The sequence below is a fragment of the Meles meles genome, chromosome 9 (assembly GCF_922984935.1).
Source record: "Meles meles chromosome 9, mMelMel3.1 paternal haplotype, whole genome shotgun sequence".
NCBI lineage: Eukaryota > Metazoa > Chordata > Mammalia > Carnivora > Mustelidae > Meles > Meles meles.
This window is the reverse complement of record NC_060074.1, coordinates 14571218-14592741: the sequence shown is the minus strand read 5'-3', so window position 1 is coordinate 14592741 and position 21524 is coordinate 14571218. Positions and strand designations below refer to the sequence as shown.

The 21524-nt window shown below is 39.8% G+C and overlaps 1 protein-coding gene across 2 annotated transcripts in view; it reads right to left on the bottom strand.

The window, feature by feature from the left end:
• Positions 1–296: 296 nt before the first annotated feature.
• Positions 297–21524, bottom strand: part of FAM117B (family with sequence similarity 117 member B) — a 74771-nt gene continuing 53543 nt past the window's right edge. Inside the window, exons 5-8 of one of the 2 annotated variants that reach the window (XM_046019196.1) lie at positions 13635–13778; positions 11967–12135; positions 9305–9425; positions 297–3777 (exon numbers count right to left, since the gene is read on the bottom strand). In XM_046019196.1, coding sequence (XP_045875152.1) covers positions 3459–3777; positions 9305–9425; positions 11967–12135; positions 13635–13778 — 753 coding nt within the window. In that variant the 3' untranslated portion in view covers positions 297–3458. Of the gene's footprint in view, positions 3778–9304; positions 9426–11909; positions 12136–13634; positions 13779–21524 lie in introns of both variants that reach the window. The other variant, XM_046019194.1, reaches the window with a different exon arrangement.

Sequence of the window (21524 nt, the reverse complement as noted above, 5' to 3'; positions counted from 1 at the left end):
CATTTTAAAAAGATTTACACAGCTTAAACAGAGATGAAAGATACAGACTTCAAAAAGAAAACCATAAATTATATTCTTCAACAGGATTGTATAAACAAAATATTGTTCAGGGCTGCTCTGCTTATCATTAATTTAAGCAGAGTAAAACTTAAACCTTAAAGTGCGAAGTATTCTTAGCTTTTTTAATGCAAATTCAGCACTTCAACTGGTCCGGTTTGAGACATCAAAATTCCAAGCATTAAGGAATGAATCTTAAGTTTAAAACAGTAAACTGAATTCAGTAATGGCAATTTTTCTTTTATTTCCTTTAACAGAAGAAAATATTGACAATCCAGTCCTAATCTTGGAGAGAAGGCTATAAATTCTGCCATTTTAAAAAATATCTTTTTTCCAGCAAAAGCCAACCATTAAAAAAGAAAAAAAAAAAAAAAAAAAAAGGCTTTCTTGCTGCCAGTTACTCCACAGTTAGCAACAGCACCTTCTCAAAGGCTGATTTGGCTTGTCATAAGAAGAAAGAAATATTCTAAACAATAATTTTGGCATCCATGCTCGTCATATTAACCAAAGAGGCAGAACAGGTATTTTAAAAATATAACTGCTAACAAAAGCCAGGACAAGGAAGAGACTCAGTCACGATCAGAAACGATAATTTTTTTTATGTCTTCATCATCAGAAGGAAGACATCAAGAGTAAAAAATAACTGAAGAAACTTAAGACAAAGAAAGAAACTAGAGAATAGCTCCTTTCGCCAAAATACACATGCCACCTATTTCTTTTCCTGCAATGGAAGAAAATTTATTTAAAACTTTTAAAAATTTAAATTATATTCCCATTGAAGCTATCCTAATTTATCTTCTATACAGTTTTCTACAGAATAACAAGATAATTATGGAATGTAATTTTAGGAAATATTCTTTTGAAAGTAGATCCATTTCTTTTAAAAATCAGCCACCTGTGAACTAAGGGTTAAGCAAAAGAGCTGAATGGACTTATGGGTTAATATTTTTCAAGACTGCAATAAAGCTCATACGCTTAAAAATCAGCCCTTTGGCACTGGCAGTTAGAGCTGTTTGGACCTTGTACCTTTTTGTCTTTCTTTCAAATCTCAGGCTCTATCTCTCCCAAACCCAAGGAATATGTTTGGTTGCCATACAATTAATTTACCTGCAAATTCACATTCCCCTTAACAACCAAACATTCAAAGTTCCACTTATAAGACTATGTAAATAATAACTCTCAAACTTGTTCTCCTATTCCGGTTTTAAATTACTTTAGATTAAGGATATCTGAAACTCTACAGAAAGAAGTGAATCACACATATATGCACAACAGAGTAAAGGGAAAAACTGTTTATAAAGTGACATTTTCCTTATAAAACACCCTTCTGATTTACAGGAATGGACAGAAGAAAATAAGTGTAAGGTAAAGAACAGATTTAATGAAATTCAAGTAATCCAAAAACTGAGGGTTTTTAAAACTTGTTTTTCACTTCCTCCTCCTACCATTCACCCCAACTCACCTGGTGAGTTTCATTACCTTTTTTTCTGTACTTTTGGATAGAGCAGTTCTCAGGGGCAAGATGGTCAAGTCAAGACACGTAACAAATAAGGCAAAGAATCAAGGTTCTCAAGAAACCAACAAACCAGAAAATTTAGATCCTGAAGAACTGAGTTTTACTGACTGAGAAGCCACAGTGTACTAATTCCAAGTGAATTCGTTGTGGATGGAGAAGGTACCGGAACTCAGCAGTGCTGCCGACTGAAACCTGACAGACTTAAGCAAATGTTTGAATTTATCTAATTTGCCTAAATACATCTCCATTTTAAACTTCATAGGGCATAATTTTAATTACTTAGATGTTTTAAAGGTGCATGAGTATAAGAAGTCCTTTCAGAAGACTTATTGCTACCACGAGGTTTCCTCTGATGGTTTATGTCCGAACCAACTGACATATTAAACTTTCTAAACTGTATCCCTTTTACAAGTATTTAAATTTTTTTCTCCCTATAGTACGTATAGGAACATTAAATTATTGCATCATAGGTAGTATACGAAGATCTCGGAAGGATGCTTTTTATCAATACTGTTGGCCGAAACTCCTTTTTAAAAAGAGCCGCTCCTTACTCTCACTACCACATACACGGAACATGAAATACTGTTGGCGTGTGATACTGGCAGTGATTGTATTAAGATGAGCCTAAATCCAAAACTGTATGGATTTTTCAAAGATCTCTGTTGTTTATATGCTCCGAAGCTCTCCTGGCCTGTCTTCCCCACTGTGTGGAATGCTGGAGGGAAAACTAGCAAAATCTGTAAGCAACATTATCTCAGTGTCAGCCACCGTAAAGAAAATGGCAGTCGCAAGATTCTGTGACTACGGATTGCTATTCAATGGATCACACTCCTGGCAAACTACTGACCCTGACCAATTCCACAAGACAACAACATCACAAAAGCAAAGGAGGAAATCCATGCACAGTCATTTTAGGACCTCTTGGAACTATGATACAGTGATGATAAAGAGAGATCGTGTGATAAGTATTTTGTAGAAATCCAAAGGGGCTCCTTACTCCTAGCTAGTCATCAACACTGGGTAGTTTCCTTTTGGCTCACTGACTTTTCAACCAAGTTCCAATGATGGGTGAGAACATGTTAAAGCACTTGTCTCCAGACTATAATTTTTCTGACCACATGGTGAAATGTATACAGGTGTAGTGAAGAAAACAGCAGTTTTACAAGTATTTCACCCAAAGCACAAACTTCTGACATCAAAAAACATAAATCACATAATGTACTAATATTTAATATTGCTTTTTATCTCTTGTTATATATTCGCTCAATGCATTTACCTATCAATTCTTGTTTGGGAGAAAAACATAGTCATGAGATTAAGATTGCTGGGAAAATGTCAACAATCCCTTTGGTCCCAAAGCTGGAAACAGCTGAGAAAAGCACACATCTAGAAAGGGAAACAAGAAACAAGAGGCCACCGAAGAATCTTTGAACATCCTGTCCGCTACGTTTCAGAAAATGTAACACTGGTATTATAAAATAGTCATTTTCATATAAAAGATGGTTCTTGCAGCATCATTCATGTCTCCCTTCAGGAATTATGTTTGCAGGGATCAGTTGTTTTTGCTTTTTGTTTTTTTTTTTAAAGAAGTTTAGTTTGAAAACAAAAAAGGATGTGATGCCGGCCCTCCGAAAGTAAAGAATGAGACCTTTCTTGTTTCAACCAGTGCTTTAAGAAAAAGCAGGCTAAGCAATGCGGATCGGCCTTCACGAGTGAGCAAAGCCATCAGAGGGCGCTGCCTTCTTCCAGAAGCCACACTGTGACGCGCCCCCGCCGAGAGCTGGAGCACACTGCACAGCCAACGGGGCGCGCGCGATGCCATCACAATGAAATGATCTGAGGAGGTTCTCAGTTGCTCGGAAAAACGGCCACACAGCCCTGTGACCTATCCTTCGGCTTCCTCAATGGGTTCTGGTGGTGGGAGCAGAGAGGCCGAGGGCATGACTGTACTCGTTCCTCGAGAGACTCGGTCTTGCTCTGTGTTTGTAGACAGGGAGGCCACGGCAATGGGCTGCAGCAGCGTGGTGGTCACGCCCGTGCTAACGGTCAGACTGTGACCGGAGCCCTTGAGGGTGAGATCTGGCGTGGGAAGGAGTGGCTTGAGGATGCTGACGAGGCAGAAGGCAGAGCCGCTTTTAGGAATGAAATTCACTTTGTTTTTGTCGGGACAGTAAAAGGCTGGGATTTCATGGAGTTGTTTTGGCCTAGGCACAGAACAGACAACCCGGTTGTTGTTAAGTCACAGATCACTGGAAGTAAGTTCTTTCGTTATTTTTTTTTCTGAACAGATAACTTACATACACACGAAATATCAAAAGCTCCAAATGCTATGGTCCAAAATGGAATTAGACACATAATTCAAAATGTGTACTTAGAATGCCAAAAGGACATCATTCATTTTTGCTGCTTTCAGTTCCCTGAAGAACCCTGTGCACCATACTGGGGACCCAGGCCGACGACCTCTGATTTCAATGAAGATCTAAGACAGCCATTAGGAATAAACAATTTCCTAAGGCAAAAGAAATTCTAGATGTTTAAGGACAAAAATATGTTCCACTACTACGGTTTTTCCAAAGCCTGTACTATTTTGAAGGGAGAAGCAAGTCAATTAATGACACACAATATCCCACTTTTGCTAAATTCCACCACTGCATGACTAAACTTTGGTAGGTGTGAGTTTTCTCTTCAAGTGTGCTTAAGAATCCCTTTGACCGAAACAAATTTCTTGAGTTAACCGTGATGGCTTTCTGAGAAACATAATGGAAATGTAAACTCAAAATAAAACTAATCGTTGTCCCTTCCGGTCTCCAGGTACTCCTGAAAACTAACCCAAATGGTTGGGAACGGGTACTAGTACTAATGGTATTCTATGAAAAAAAAAAGATACTAAAAAATTAAATTGTTAAATATAAAGTACCACAAAATTAACAAGAAATTAAAGTAGGAGAACCTAAGTAAATTAAAATTCATGTGGGAAAAGGTAATATCATACGATAAAAGTACAGTTGGTTCTCACCTCTCCTAATGAAGTTTTAAAATTTAAATTCAAGTGTGCCAACTCTGCACTAGATTCTGGGGGCCCCCAAAATCTGATTAAATACGTAGTTTTTTTGTGGGGGGGGGTGGGACATACTGGGAACAGAACTGTATTTCTGTAATTAATCCCATTTGTAATCTTGCATGTTTTCTGCATTTAAAACGTTATTCAGACAGAAGTTATGAATTACTTCAAACCTCCCTAATCTTTGCCACACTGCCAACGGTGTCCACAGAACAAAAAAAAGGTTAAGAACTCCTGTAAAGGGTCCAAGATATGTGATAAAAGTATCTTATAAAAGGTTTAAAGGTAGCACAGGAGAGTGGATAACCTGTGGCACAGAGGAAGAGGAAGAATTTGGTAAAAGAAGGCTTACAAGGGAAGTAACATCTGAGCTGAGTTGTAAGAAATTAATAATCAGGAAAAAAAAAAGAAATTAATAATCAGGAACACCTGAGTGGCCCAGTCGGTTAAGTGTCTGCCTTCAGCTCAGGTCATGATCCCAGGGTCCCGGGATAGAGTCCCGTATCAAGCTCCTTGCTCAGTGGGGAGCCTGCTTCTCCCTCTGCCTGCCACTCTTCCTGCTTCTGCTCTCTCTATAATAAATAAATAAAAATCTTTTTAAAAAATTAATAAACAGTAGACCTGGGGAATGGTGCCCCCCCTCCCCAAAAAGCTCCAAGTAGACAATGCTTTTGGTGGGCAGATTTTATTAATAGCGAATCCTACCCAAGGACAGCTTTGACAAATACAGTAATTTAAGAACAAAGAAATCATTTAACTGATGATTTACTTGTGCACTGTTCCAATATACAATGGAAACGTCAAGTACTTTTAGGGCCACAAGTGTATTTGGATAGATCGTGTGATAAGAAGGGAACACACTCCTCTAATATATGAGAGTGTGGTTTTCAATTCCTTCAAGAAAACAGGAGGTTGAAGTTAGGTTTCCGTAACTTAAAAATGCTTGAATTTTCTTCCGAAGATGGAATTATTAGAAATAACTTTCATTCTTAGGGAAAAAAGGCCAATCCTCCAAATGAGGCCTAGGTTTTTAGTTAATTGTTTGAGGTTATCTTGTTAAAAATTAATTTCCTTACTGCTTTCATTAAAACAGAGCTCAAAGAAAATAATATAAACAGAACTAGTGCCAAGATCAAACAAAACATTAACAGTAAATAGCACCAAAATTCCCCCACAAAAAAACCTACCTTTGTCCCCTCTTCCAGTGGCCACCCCAACCTAGTGGAGGAATCACTCCTGATCGCTAACATTTGTCTAGAAGCAAACCACTCAAGAAACAAATCACCCAGCACCGGGGTGGAAGACCGGTGTATACCTACGCTAGCAAAAGCCACAAGCACCACTACTACTTCAAAGCTTTTTTCAGCTTAGTAAGCATAAGTAGAGAAAAAAAAAATCTCAGAACTTTAAATTTTTATTTTTCCTTAAGAAATTATTCCAAAAGGATTGTGTCTCAACGTGGATATAACTGTTGCAAGCTAACTTTCTGAAAACCTGATGGATGGGCTGCATAGTAATTCTAGGTATTCTTATACTGATGCAAGGAATTCTTTCTTACCTTTTCTTTAAAGGCCTGTATATATACCTTTAAATGCAGGCATAAATTGCCAGTAAAGAAAATGGTGGATCCAAGTTACTTATAATCGAAAGGAGAGAGAGAGGAGGGTCATGTTATATTTTTAATACTACCGCTATATTGCAAAGAGGCCACAATACCTAGGAATATAATGTAACTAAGGCCAAGAAATTCATTAGTTTGGAGGAAGAAAGATAAATATGACTTTCTTTAAAAAAGGACTAAGTACAGACGATATGGCTATGGTATATACTGTATCACAAAGAACAGAGAGACCGAAAGTACAAGATGTGGTTTAAATTCTGGGTCTAAATTCAACCACCCATTTTCTTTCAGGTAAATAAACATAGAGTTCTAGAAACAACCCTCACCCCACTCCAATCCCCAGTTGTCAGAGTTACTGCCGAGAGAAGGAACACAAGCAGGGGGACTGGGAGAGGGAGCAGCAGGCTTCCTGCAAGGAGCAGGGAGCCCGAAGCGGGGCTCAATCCAGGGCGCTGGGATCACGACCCAAGCCAAAAGTAGTCGCTTAACAACTGAGCCACCCAGGCTCCCCGAGTTACTGCCTTTCAAACATTAGTTAAGAGTTAAAAATATTCTTCAAGGAATGGTTAATTAACTCTAAAATGTTTAATGGGGACCGATAATCTATGTTTGTTTGTTGCTAGTGTGCCCAGGGGGTTTGCTCTCATTTTGCCAGACAGAGGTAGGGCAGAAGAGACTAATTTTTTTAGATCTTGAGTCATTTGTTTTATTGACAGAAACTTAAAAATTACCTCTAAGGAATCCATTCTTACGATACTGTTGTTCGTTTAGTTTTGAAACGTAATGAAAATATTTAAGAAAGAGTAAGTTTCTATATGCTACACATCCTTCATATCAGTATAATGTATAACAAACTATGTACATTTTAAAAAGAGTAAGTTTACTGACCAATAACAGGTGGATATACCATAAAACACGTAAGATGTTAGGGTTTACCTTCTATTCCTGTGATCTAGCTATCCATCCACACACACACACACACCCCTATCCACTCTTCCCTCCCTTCAGATACAAATAATGTAACAGTATATACATAGTTCAGATATTAAGTCCTGAGAAATCCAAATTCAAGAGTTTAAGGCAGATACCACATGACACCAACCTACACAACAAATATGCACTCAGTCATTTGTAAAAGGAATTGAAACTGCTTTTGAATCAATCAATGATTTCTCTGCATTTGGACAATCTTTTTTCTTTTAAGATTTTATTTATTTATTCAGAGAAAGAGAGAATGAGCACGTGAGCATGGGGTGGGGGAGCGGAGGGAGAGAGAATTCCAAGCAGACTCCATGCTGAGTCTAAGCCCCACGCAGACTCAACCCCTAGATCCGGAGATCATGACCTAAGCTGAAATCAAGAGCTGGGTGCCTAACTGACTGAGCCACCCAGGCACCCCCGCATTTGGGCAATTTTAGCTACCAATGAGTAAATTAATGAGCTCAACTCCAAAAAGGTCCATTTGGCCCATGTGACTTTTACTTAGTAAAATGATTCTACATCTTAAGAACTCTCCTGGAAAAGTCTAAGCCAGCATCTGCAACTTGGGCATAAAAAATTATGAGGTGTTGGGCACCTGGGTGGCTCAGTGGGTTAAGCCTCTGCCTTCGGCTCGGGTCATGATCTCATGGTCCCTCGATCGAGTCCCGCATCGGGCTCTCTGCTCGGCGGGAAGCCTGCTTCCTCCTCTCTCTCTCTCTCTGCCTGCCTCTCTGCCTACTTGTGATCTCTCTCTGTCAAATAAATAAATAAAATCTTTAAACAAAAAAATGGGGTGTCTGTCAGAGATGCACAGTCCTGGTCCTGCCTCCATATTTATGCATTAGGCCTGGAATGGGGCTTGGGAATCTGCAGCTCCAACTCAACCAGATGATGATGATTCAGGGAGTCCGTGGAACAGGTCTGGAGAAATTCTGCTTCAATTTTCGCTGGCACCAGTCAAGCTTTTAGTCTAATATAGTAGGCAAGGGGTGGGGGGGACAGTTGCTAAAACAGAGTTTTCAATTACTGTCACGAAAGCAGACAGGACACTGACAGCTGGGATTTCCTAGTATAGAAATTGAGGGAATTAAAAAAAAAAGAAAAGAAAAGAAACTGAGGGAATTCAAAAACAATGCTCTTTGCATGGCGAAATCATTTAGCATTTAGGCGAAAGGAAGCACTGACCGGAGGAGCACACAGATGAACAAAAGGATGCCACATTTCAAAATGATTCCAAGATGTTCATAAAGGAGGAAAAAGATCGATGACATGAGTCAGACAAGGCTGGACAAGCTTCACATTGTGTTTCAGGTTTCACAAGCGAGAAAACCCAGACGTGCAGCCGTAGCAAGACTGGGCAGCGAGTGCTCGGTACTACCATCACACCCCCAAATACTGTTCAGTGCTTCATCCGCTGTCTCGCACACCCCTACAATGCTGCAGCCATCACTTACAGAGCGAGCAGCCACGGCTACTGAAATTACTAAGGCTAATTCTGAGCAAATTTTGAGTCTAAAATTATAGTACGTCCCCTAGAGTACCAGTCAGCAGAAATACGAGCACAGGAAATCATGTATCAACGGTCCTAGACACTATTTAGAATCCTGCTTCTTACATTATCGTCATCACAGTAACCTGATTCTACAAAGTAGCAGAATTCTATTTCCTATACAGAACAGACAGAATATTTCTAATACCGTTTAAAGAACTAGAGACCAAAGGTACATAAAATCTGAAGGGAATTCAATCCTTGAAAGAAACTGGGTGTTTGCTGATATTAAGCACTTGCTAATTTTGTTTGGTGTGATAATAGTATTTTGGTTGCGTGGGAGTACTGTGGTCACTTTTAGGAGACAAACAGGGAACTGTGGTTACGGTGAAAGGTCATGATGTCTGCGACTGATTCCCACACACTGTAGCAGAAACCACCAGCACCGTGTGCGGACAAAGCACGTATTAACAGAACGTTAACCGAAGAGTCTGGGTTGCGGAAATACAGGTAATCACTGTACTGCTCTTCAACTTACTTGAAAATTCTCATAATAAAAGTCATTGGCGGGGTACTTACGAGGATTCCTCAAAGACTTTGACCCTTTCACAGCCCTCGGGAGGTTCCCTTTTAAACATATAACTGTTGTTGGGTTTTGGTGACGTTGCATATTTGGGCAAAGGAGAGTTGTTCCCATTCTCTGCAAAAAAAATGGCATGCTGGGTTACTAAGGCATTATTACCACATACATGCAGTCATAATACACTTACGTGTACATGGCCTCCCCCCACACCCCGAACTACTTGAGGCTAAGAACAGTGTTTTATTCACCGACACCCCCCCATATGACACAACACCTGCTAAAGAGGGGATAATTCATGCTGGCTAAATAAACGCATGAACAAAAAATGCTTATTTCTTTTCCACTGACAATTACTACAGCTTGGGCCTAGCTCACGTGACACCGAGACCCCGCTCCCTTACTTCTGTCATGGGACCCGCAGTCAGACTCAAATGCCGGTTCTTTCCTTCCCAGCACACGTAGCTGAGATGGCTCTTCCCTGGTGGCTTGTCATTCACTCCCGGCCTGCCCTTCAGCATTTCTTAATTTCTCTGCTCCTCTAAAGACAATCTCTGCTCCGGGCAGTGAGAAGCACTGTACACCGAAGGCTTCCCTTCTGCCTGTGAACTTCTCCATACCTAACAGGTTCATCTCTAGTCATGTGCCAAAACTTCCTTCAAAGTCTAGCTCGAAGTTTTGAAATCTTTCCAAATTAACCCTATCGAAGCAAAAACTCCTTCCACTCTGGCATTCCTGTTCAGGGCCGACATCCTCAGCTTCCACTACGTTAACTTAAAATTCCTACTACATTAGCTACGTGTCCTAAATTTTCAGTCCGCGTCAACTAAGCCATAGATTTTTTGCAGGCAGTAGCACTGTGGCCTTCTTTCCTATAACAGAAACTCAGAGAAGCTAACCAGTCCCCACTTTTCCCAAGGTCAAATAAAGCATTACATAAAACTCATGGAGTTCCAACCTGCTACTGAAGTAAAAGTAGAAAGTCTGGGAAACGAGGGGCAGAGGTTAATGGCCATGTTTTTTTAAGGGTTGGGGGGCAGTGTTACATTTGATTGAGCACCAAGTACCTGTGCTAAATGGTTTGTATTTACCATTCCTTTCAATCCTAACAATAAGTAGTAGTTAATTATGCAGATTCCTGATAAGAAACATACAGCCCAACCAAAAGACTGAATTCTGTTAAAGGTGTCAGACCTCGTACAGAGTGGAATCACCTGGGAGCATTAAAAACTACTGGTACTGGGGCGCCTGCGTGGCTCAGGATTAAGCTGCTGCCTTCGGCTCAGGTCATGATCTTAGGGTCAGGAGATCGCAACAGGCTCTCTGCTCAGCAGGGAGCCTGCTTCCTCCTCTCTCTCTGCCTACTTATGATCTTTCTCTGTCAAATAAATAAATAAAATCTTTAAAAAAAAAACAAAAACCAAAACTACTGGTACTTGGGGCGTCTGGGTGGCTCAGTTGGTTAAGTGACTGCCTTTGGCTCAGGTCATGATCCTGGAGTCCTGGGATCAAGTCCCGCAACGGGCTTCCAGCTCCATGAGGAGTCTGCTTCTCCCTCTGACCTTCTCCCCTGTCATTCTCTCACTCTCTACGAAATAAATAAATAAATAAAATCTTCAAATAAATAAATAAAAACTACTGGTACTTGTATCCGACCCCCCAGGGCTTGTGATTTAACTGGTGGAGGTTGTTGGCCTGGAATAGCCATATTTTACTTAACCTAGAAGTTGGTTAAAAAAAAAAAAATAGTCCAAATAATAATATTTACAACTGCCCATACCTTTAACGGACTTCTTCAGGAAATCTTATGGTCTTTGCACTTGTTCCAGTCTCAATAATTTAGGCAACTGAATAATGGCCAATGTAACTTTTTAGGGCATTCAACACACTTGGAGTAGTGGGTTCTAAACTGGGCTGCAGAATTTACAAATATATCATTGCTCTCAAGTACACAGAATAACTTGGGTTAGGCTAACAAAACACTGCCCTGATACAGACAGATGACAGGCCATGTTTGTTTTAAAAGGCAAGAATGTTAGTAATTAATATTCAAACAGCTTCAGTCTCCAAGTTATCTTCTGAGTTGCATAGCTACTTTGTACTGTAAGGAAGCCTTCCAACCTTTCACTCAGGCTTGCCTTCAATACTCATCTTGCATTGACATAAGTCAGCATAATTCGTGTTAGAAACGTCACAGAAAGATATTCTGAAAAACATTAATTTGAAGGTTTCAAGTTCAACTGAAAGGTAAGGTAGTAAAAACAAGACAACTAAGGTGAAAGAAAATGAAGTCTTTCAAGACAAATGTCCATTTATACCAAAAAGGATGTTTCTCACTAAGACGGAGGTAGCATTAACAATAAAAAGGAAAAAAAACAGAGATACAAACCAAAGTCCATAAACCCACCGACTAGACCATTACTTGGCACCACAGTAAAACCTGACTGGTTTGTACTTCAATTTTTTAACATCTATGTTAAGAACATATGTCAAAGTAATTACCTTAGGAGCCTTAAATGTGTGTGTTCTACTAAAAACGGACAGAATGAATGATACAACAGGGGGTGCTCACTGATCTGGTAACAAACTCCTCCTGCATTGTACCTTTATCCCTGGGATCAACAAGCAGGTCATCAGCCGAACAAGGGCTCTCTTCGCTACCTTCGTGTGAGATGGTGAGGAACGATGTGGGGGACACAGACTGAGAACGGCTGCTGTTGTTGCTCCCCTTGTCTGCCCCACCGGGGGTCTGCGTGTCGATGCTGCGGGTGCTGCTACTTCTCTGCACGAGGGGGGGCGGTGCACGATGCCCATCTGGAATATCTTGCGGCTGTTACAAAATTTCAAAAACGTAAGTATTTTATCACTGATTTCCAAATTCACCAGAAAGGCACCCCAAATCAACCCTCCCCTATTGTTCCAGATGACTCACAGATCAGAAATGCCCCATTTATCAGGTCTATCGAGAAAAAATCCTTTGTGTTGCTCCCTAAGTGACATCCGGTCTAATATGACTGCCCTACTAGCATATGCGGTGACTCTGTGTTCCGGGGGAAGGTCCACAACAGGGGTCAAAGCTTGCTGAATGACAAATGCAGTGATTGAGTTACTATGTGCTACGTATTTTTAAACTTGTGAAGAACTGCCATGGTAAACGAGAGGAGAGAAAAGAAGGTATAACCCCAGGTTCCGTATCAGAAGAGAAGGTTGACCATTGTGTGAACCAGTGATATTTAATGACAGGTCCTGTTCCTTTCATCCTCTGCCCACATACATCCCCCTGTTTTTCCAAAGAAACCTTCCTTAATAAGGGAAAGGTTAATGGGGGCAATAGTAATTACAGGGGGCAATCAAGAACATTCAGAGGAAATCCTGTGTGGCTCACTTGGCAGGAAAACTAGCTCCCTTTGGTTCATGGACCTCTCTCATATCAGGGGGTTACTCATGATGCAGTATGGGCAACAGCGTGTGGGGAGCTACGTCTTTCTAAGCTAAGCCAACCCTTAATCTTCACAGAGCAGATATCGTAAGCATCAATAAAATACTACTTCAAACTCCCCAACTCCTCTTTCACTGAAGAGTGAAAGCTTAAGTATACTGTCACATGCTTTTAAATATATACAGGAATTTTCTGGGTCTTACATAGGAATCATTCTTATATCTTAACATGTGTTTTCAAAAAGATTTTATTTATTTGAGAGAGAGAAAGAGAGAGAGAGGTAAGGGGAAAGGGAGATGGAAAAGGGAGATACAGGCTCACGGCTAAGCATGGAGCCTGAGGTGGGCCTCGATCCCTGCACCCTGGGATCATGACCTGAGCCAAAAGCAGACCCTTAAACAACTGAGCCACCCAGGTTCCCTATGTCTTATCATATTATAGGTAAGCAGAATTGTACTTCATGATCATAAAGGCAACCAAATAGTAACTCACAATCGAACAGTAAGGAACAGGTAGATTCCTTCTTAGAAAGTATCTGAAGTCATACACCTCCCTCCCCAACAAATTCGTCATCTAAACTTTTGTTACATGGAGTTATAGCAGATGAGAAGTATAACACCTGTCTAGTGATTTTTAAATACAGATAAACAAAAAGTAGTTTCTGTTCAGGGACCTAAATTTAAGTCGTATCAGTTATCTCTATGAGATGCAAATAAATGAAAACCTTTCATTCACTTGCTAAGGTCGAAGTTTTTCAAGAGAGACAAATTTTCATTCTCTCCCAACGAAAAGGAAGAAACGTAAGTAAATATGGAAACTGAAACTGTAACTTTTTAAAGAATTAGAACAGTTAATGTGGAAGGACAATTTTAAGAAACAAGATTACTTACTATAAGTTGTTCTTCCTTTTCCCCAGTCTCTTTAATTATTATTTCAATCTCCTGATTCAATCCTTCCACACTATTCCGGAACCGGGAGCTTGTTGATTTGGTGATGGGAATTACGGGAATAAGTGCACTCTTTGGAACAGGAGCCTGAAGAAAAAGCAGTGGAGAAGGGAGAAGAGAGCTTTAATAGGTTTCATTTAAATTCTGTAGTTTGAAGCATACTTCCTGTTGACATGCATAACTCTAAAATAAATCAAAATTAAGTTAACGGGCCTCACAAAAAGCGTGAGTAACTAAACATGCTCCTTGGTATACACAAAATATAATTTAAAGCCAAAACTCCAGATAAAGTAGAATCTCAGAAGTTTATGCACATCTATGAGGACTTTAAAGAGAGAGGAATAAAGGAAAATATTGAAAGCATGTCAATCTCAAGAACTCTTGTATGACTATAAGAGAGTTCAGGTTTCAGAACTGAAAACCGTCTTCCAGGGCCACAACTATCCACCCTCCGGGGAACAGAGTTTTAAAAAGGTGATTTATCAGAAAAAAATATTTTGGTTGGAAGAACAAAATCAGTCCCAAAGTCCACATACACCAGCAGGACTGTAGACACGAGAATAACTTCCCTGTGAAATTTAATTATTTACACTTCCACTGTGATGATTTTAATATGCTTTGTTAAAGAAAGAAAATGATATAATTCATTTTCCTCTTTTTCCCCACTGGCATATTACTTTTGAAAAAAAATAACTGATTACATAATTAAAGGATATTACAGGCTTTCCTGACAAGATACTCAAAGTAGACTATGAAACTAGAATTACAGAGGTATCTGCTAAAGTTACCAGCAACAGTGATCCAGAAGATCATCCTGCCTATTGTCCTGCTATCTAGTAAAGAAATGGGATTAACCCATTCTTCCTTTATGGCGGTTTCTTTGAGAAACCTCTTTCCGGGGAACGTGGGCAAGGAGACAAAGGTAACAGGGCCTCCAATCACCACTAGTTTCCATCCAATGGATATAACCTGTTATCTGATACAGAACTTTCTGTTAAACCTATATTTCTCCCCTTCTTTTCTGCTCACCTTTATAAATAAAAATGTTTTAAAATAAGCATAACACAACAACAATCCTTAGGAAAGGCAAATTTCCATCCTTGGGAAATTCCGAGAAAAAAGCCAAGAGGAAGCTTCAGTCAGGAGTGGACAGAAAGGAGAGATGGAAGTGGTAAGAGAATAGATAATAGGAGAAGCTTGAGGGTATGGAGAGAAGATTGGGGAACAGAGAGACTAAAAAGGGGAAAATGAGAAGACAGTACTAGAAGAAAATGGTACCTGAGAAAGACTGTGAAAAGGCAAGAAATTATTGTAAAAATAAAATATGTAAGAGGGAAAAGACAAAATAAAAGCTGTAGCTACTGTTTACAGAGCATCCAACCACCTTGGCCCGGACACCACAGGTCCTCTCATTCCATTCTAAGACCAGTCTCTCTGAGGTGGGTTGCAATGTTTCCATGTTACATGCAGAGAAAGGGAGACTCAGGAGCCCAGGAGTAACTAAGCGACGTTGCCTCTTAGGCATCTCCTTATTGCCACTGCCTAAAGGAGTCTCCATCAGACACGGTGCTTATTCAACAAGGCTGGTGCTATGAACTGAAAGTCTGCATCCCCTTTTAAAATGCTTTAACCCCAAAGTGGCTATTATTTGGAGGTGGGGCTGTACGGAAGCAATTAAGGTTACAGAAGAATGGGGACTTGATCCAATATAAGACAGGAAGTACCGAGGTGACAGGAAACAGAGTCAGACTAAAAAAGCAGTTAGAAGAAATCTACAGCTCACTCGTCTGGAGTGGAGCGTATATTAGAACATTTCTGTCACGCACTCATCCTCCCTCTGCCTGGGCTCGTCCTGTGTCCGGAAATAATGGCAGAGCACCAGGAGAGACAAAGAAAGATCTCAGGAGTTAGTACATATTTAATAAATACTTTTTTTTCCTTTTAACTGAAAGATGCTCAACTCTAAGCTAACTTTTTTTTCTCAATGTCACAAAAATAACAGCTGGCACTGGGTGGCATTTTCGGATAGGCATTTGGTTTATAACTGCTAAGTTACAGAAATGAAGAAGGAGTCTAGAAGGGAAGGATGCTCTGACAAGGTTTTTTGCAAAATGTTGACCTTCTTGGATTTTAGAATCATAAATACCTTAGCAACAGGAAGCCTAAGTTTTCTGGCTGTTGTGTTGGGAAATGCACATACAGAAATTGCCAGTATCACAGCCGACTGTACACCTGGTTACTGCTTGTCAGGGTAGCTGAGAAGTCACCCCCTACACAACTGGTAAGAAGTTCTTCTCAAATAGAATCCAAAGAGCAGCAAGTATTTATCAACAGTTTAGTTTGTTTAAAGCAAAGCAAAAAAAAAAAAAAAGAAGGAAAAGAAAGACAACTGCCACCTCCTTAAGGTCAACACAGCATTTTAGGTAAATGAAGCAAAGGTTCAACTGTAATTAATTTAACTACTTATATGATTTGAAGAAAAGTAATCCACTCAAGCTGCCTGGGAAAGATTTTCTTCATTAAACACACTATGACTGTTCCAGAAGTAGAAGCTAATAGGCCTCTGATTTCATTCCTCACATAAACCATACTCTAAAATATCTAAAAAAAAAAAAAAAAAAAAAAAAAAAAAAAATTAAACTTTCACGCTTCATTTCAAGGACGCCTAGGGAATTTTATGTGTGCATGTGTGTGTAATTTTTTTTTCCCATATCTATATAGGTTTCTGTAATAAAATCTGTATTTCTAAATATAAGTCAGTATATGCAAATGTAAGTGAGTTACTTTAACTGAGAGATCATCTTTAGACAGCACTGAAAGATTACAAGCTCTTCATTGTACTGAGGTAAAATCTCTCCTCTCCTAAGATCTATCCTTTGGAAACATCAAGAACAAGAATCTCCTATTTTCTCAACTTTTTTTTTTTTAAGATTTTATTTATTTATCAGAGAGAGAGAGAGAGAGAGAGCGCGCGTGAGCACAGACTGACAGAATTGCAGGCAGAGGCAGAGGGTGAAGCAGGCTCCCTGCCGAGCAAGGAGCCCGATGTGGGACTCGATCCCAGGATGTTGGGATCATGACCTGAGCTGAAGGCAGCCGCCCAACCAACTGAGCCACTCAGGCGTCCCCTATTTTCTCAACTTTTGTTTCTTTCTCTTCAAATCAGAGTATTTTCCAATCAGTTAAGGGTTTTAATTAGATGAATCACCATTATAAGTATAATGTATTTATACATTATAATATACAAATAAGTATTTTCTACTTACATTCTCCATATGTCTCTATATATTACAGTTTAAAGATCAAATTCTGCCTGGGCAGCTGGCTGGCTCAGTGGGTTAAGCATCTGCTTTGGCTCAGGTCATGATCTCAGGGTCCTGGGACGGACCCCCACGTCAGGGTCCCCCCTGCTCAGCAGGGAGTCTGTTTGTCCCTCTCCCTCTGCTCCCCCCAACCCATTTTCTCTCACACATGCTCTAATTAATAAATACAAATAATAATAAATACAATAAATAAGTTAATTAATAATAAATAATAATAAAAAATAAATACAATCTTGAAAAAGAGAACAAGATCAAATTCTGTCTAAAAGCTGAGAGTTAGCCAACAAAGAAATTAAAGATCACCAAAAGGTTTGGCCAATCCCAAATCTTCTAAGATCAATCTACATTACAACTTAAATACGTGTTTCCAAGTGTGGCGGTAAGACTGTGTACGAGAGAGAGAGGAAAGATGGGAAGAAAACCCACTGAAGCAGTAGCTGAATAGGGAAAAGAAATACAGTTAAATTTTCAAAGGAAGAAAAACACGCTTTAAGAGGAAGTAGTATAGAAAAAGATCTGGTTAGCAATTCAGCAGAGATCTAGGAGAGAAATGTGTGCCAGAATGTAAATCTGAGCCCAACATAACAAAAGGGAGGGGGAAACTGTCTGGCATGGTAAAAGAAGAAGAAGAAGAAATCAGAAACGCAACCGAAAAAAAAGCCTTTGTATCTTACGGGTTTTGAACCGGGTCTTCTGTGTGGCCCTGATCCCTCCTGCCCTGTCCCCCTTACTTTAGTCCTGGCCTCCAGCAATCACTGTTCTCACCCGCATCCCCCTCTTAGTTCTCCTACGCTGCAGCTATCCTGTTTAATAAAGGACGTACCACAAGTACCTACTCTTTTGACTTCCAAGTGGTAGAATCTTTAAGAGTAGCAGTCACTTCCTGGACCAGCATATGGAGGCTCCAGTGTAGAGCAGCGATCTTCATTGTTAAGGTGTAATGCCCTTCATTCCTCAGATGTAAGCTTTTTTCCTTTTCTACCTCACTATCCCTTTGCTCATAAACCCACCTAGGCTGCTGCAAAACTATAGTGTCCCCAGCCCAAATGAAGTAAGAAAATCCAATGGGAGGGCTTTCTTGCTTGAGGCTCTAACAAACGGCCAGAAAACACTTGCATGGTATTTTAATTCTCCCTCTACATTAGTTTATGGGGCATGAGGATGCCTGCGTCTACACTCCTCTGTTACTAACATCTGATTCTAATCCCTAAACAATTCTGAAATGTGTTGGCTGTATTTTCTAAATGAGAGTATTTCTTGAAATACTCCCTAAAAATATGACATTTTAAGCATCCGAAGCCTTCATCAATTTTGGAAACCAATGAAATGTGAAAGATTCTCTTCGAAGAAACCTGGCAGCATTTATTCCTCATAACAAATAATTCTCCCCCTGAATTTCCAAGGAAAGAACCACTCAAAAAAGTATGTGAGAATTCTTTTCTAACTATAATAAAACCATCATAAGCACAAGAAAAAGACCTTTTGTTAACTAGTGGTTATAGACTATACTACTATGAGAAGAACAATACTGTCCCTTGATTGTTACGGAACACTAAGGAACACTAAAGGAATTTCCTCATTAAAAGTAATCCACATATCATGAAATACAAACAAAACATTTTAATAACCTGGAAAGTCCATCAAGAGAAAAATCAAAGATCCCTTCCCCCAAATATTCAAATTTCTTGACCAAATAATAGAAAATCTATCCCTAGAAAAGAAAAATATAGAAAAAGCTTTAAGCACAGAGATACTGGACCCCAACTAAATGGCCAAAATTTGGGAGATGTTCCATAGAATGTTAAAAAATATATAAAGAATAAAATATGGTATGATCTCAACAAAAATGCAAAGAAAAAAGAAGATGATGTCTTTAGAGGATGAGACTCTGGATGATTTTTTTCTGATTTTTTAAAAAAATAACAACTTTATTAAGATATAATTTTTCTATTTGGTATTTTTTGTTTCTAAAATTTCTGTGATACGGACGCCTGGGTGGCTCAGTTGGTTAAGCGGCTGCCTTCGGCTCAGGTCATGATCCCAGTGTCCTGGGATCGAGTCCCACATCGGGCTCCTTGCTTGACAGAGAGCCTGCTTCTCTCTCTGCCTCTGTCTGCCATTCTGTCTGCCTGTGCTCACTCGTGCTTGCTCTCTCTCTCTCTCTGACAAATTAAAAAAAAAAAAAAAAATCTAAAATTTCTGTGATAAGCATATAAATACTTTTAGTAATAAAAGCTGGCGGTGCCCAGCTAGTTCCATCAGTAGAACATACAACTCTTTTTTTTTTAAAGATTTTACTTATTTATTTGGCAGACAGAGATCACAAGTAGGCAGAGAGGCAGGCAGAGAGAGGAAGAGAAGCAGGCTTACCACTGAGCAGAGAGCCCGATGTGGGGCTCGATCCCAGCACTCTGGGATCATAACCAGAGCCGAAGGCAGAGGTTTTAATCCACTGAGCCACCCAAGCGCCCCATCAGTAGAACATACAACTCTTGCAGTTATGAGTTCGAGCCCCATGTTGGGTTCAGAGATTACTTAAAAAAAAAAAAAAAAAAAAGCCCAAAATTAAAAAAAAAAAGCTTTAAAAAATAAGTTCAATATGAAATTTGCAGAAAAGCCTGGTGAAAACCCAACTGGTTCATTATTTCTTTTATATTAGGTCCTACCTCAAACAGCCTAAGATTTATTGAGCAATGATTGTGCACCAAGAATTGCATTAACTGTTTTATAATATTCTATCCCAATTTAATCCTTAGGACAACACAACAAACAGATACTATAATGCAAGAACCTGAGGAGCTTCATACAGTTAGCAAGTGGCAGGACCTGGGTCTAAGCTAAACAGTCTGACCTCAAAGCACCTGTACTCACTCTCTATACTGTTACATGACCTTCCAGTTTATTTTTTGGTTTCTACCATCTCATCTATTATTTCTAGACAAATATATTGCATTTTATGTATTTGTTTTTAATGCTGGTTGACAGATATTTTTGGTAAGAGCTTACTGAAATATAACCCACAATACCATATCATTCACCCATTTAAAGTGTAAAACTGTTTTAATGATTATTGAAGAATTTTGCAACCATTATAATTAATTTTAGAAGCACACTAAAAAAAATTCCTTACCTATCAGCAGTCACTCCATTTCCACCGGAGCCTCCCAGCAACAGGTAATCACCAATCTATAATGTGTCTCTTTAGGTCTGCCTATTCTGGACATTCAAGGTGAATCATATGTCTTCTTTAGTGTCTGGTTCTTTCCATTAATGCAATGTTCTCAAGGTTCCCCCTGCTGTTGCATGCATCAGTACTCCCTTTTTATGACTGGATAATATTCCATTGATGGATACACTATATTTTATTTATCCATTCACTAGTTGATAAATATCTGGGTTGTTTCCAAATTTTATGAACCTTTCTATTATGAACATTTGTGTACAAGTCTTTTTTTTTTAAGATTTTTTTTTTTTCAAGATTTTATTCATTTGATAGGAGACAGCAAGAGAGGGAACACAAGCAATGGGAGTGGGAGAGGGAGAAGCAGGCCTCCCATCGAGTAGAGAGCCAGTTGTGGGGCTTGATCGCAGGACCCTATGATCATGACCTGAGCTGAAGGCAGACACTTAACAACTGAGCCACCCAAGTGTCCCTATTTATTTTAAAGATTTTATTTATTTATTTGAGGGAGAGAGAGTGAGAGAGAGCACAAGCAGGGAGGAGAGGAAGAGGGAAAAGCAGGCTCCCCACTGAACAGGGAGCCCCATATGGAGCTCAATCCCAGGACCCTGAGACTCTGAACTGAGTTAAAGGCAGACGTTTAACTGAATGTGTCACCCAGGCACCCTTACATTTTAGAGAGAGAGAGAGAAGAGAGAGCGCGTGCGCGAGCGCATGGAGTATGCCCGAACAGGGGTTAGGGAAGGTGGGGGAGAGACTCTCAAGTGTCCAGCATGGAGTCCGACAATGGGCTCAATCCCAACCCCTGAGATCGTGACCTGAGCTGAAACTAAGAGTCAGATGCTCAACCAACTGAGCCACCCAGGCGCCCGTACATACAGGTTTTAATGGGAACACATGTTTTCAATTTTCTTGGGTACATACCCTGGAGAGAAAGTGCTGAGTCATATGGTAACCCTATGTTTAGCCTTTCTGAGAAACTGCCAGACTATTTTCCAAAGTGGCTGCACCACTTTAGATTCTTTTTTTTTTTTTAAAGATTTTATTTATTTATTTGACAGAAAGATCACAAGTAGGCAGACAGGCAGGCAGAGAGAGAGAGGAGGAAGCAGGCTCCCTGCTGAGCAGAGAGCCCGATGCGGGGCTCGATCCCAGGACCCTGAGATCATGACCTGAGCCGAAGGCAGAGGCTTAACCCACTGAGCCACCCAGGCGCCCCACCACTTTAGATTCTTATCAGCAATATATTAACAGTTCCAATGTCTCCACAGCCTCTCTAACACTTAGCAGTCTTTTTAATTTTAGCCATCCTAGTATAAAGTTGTATCT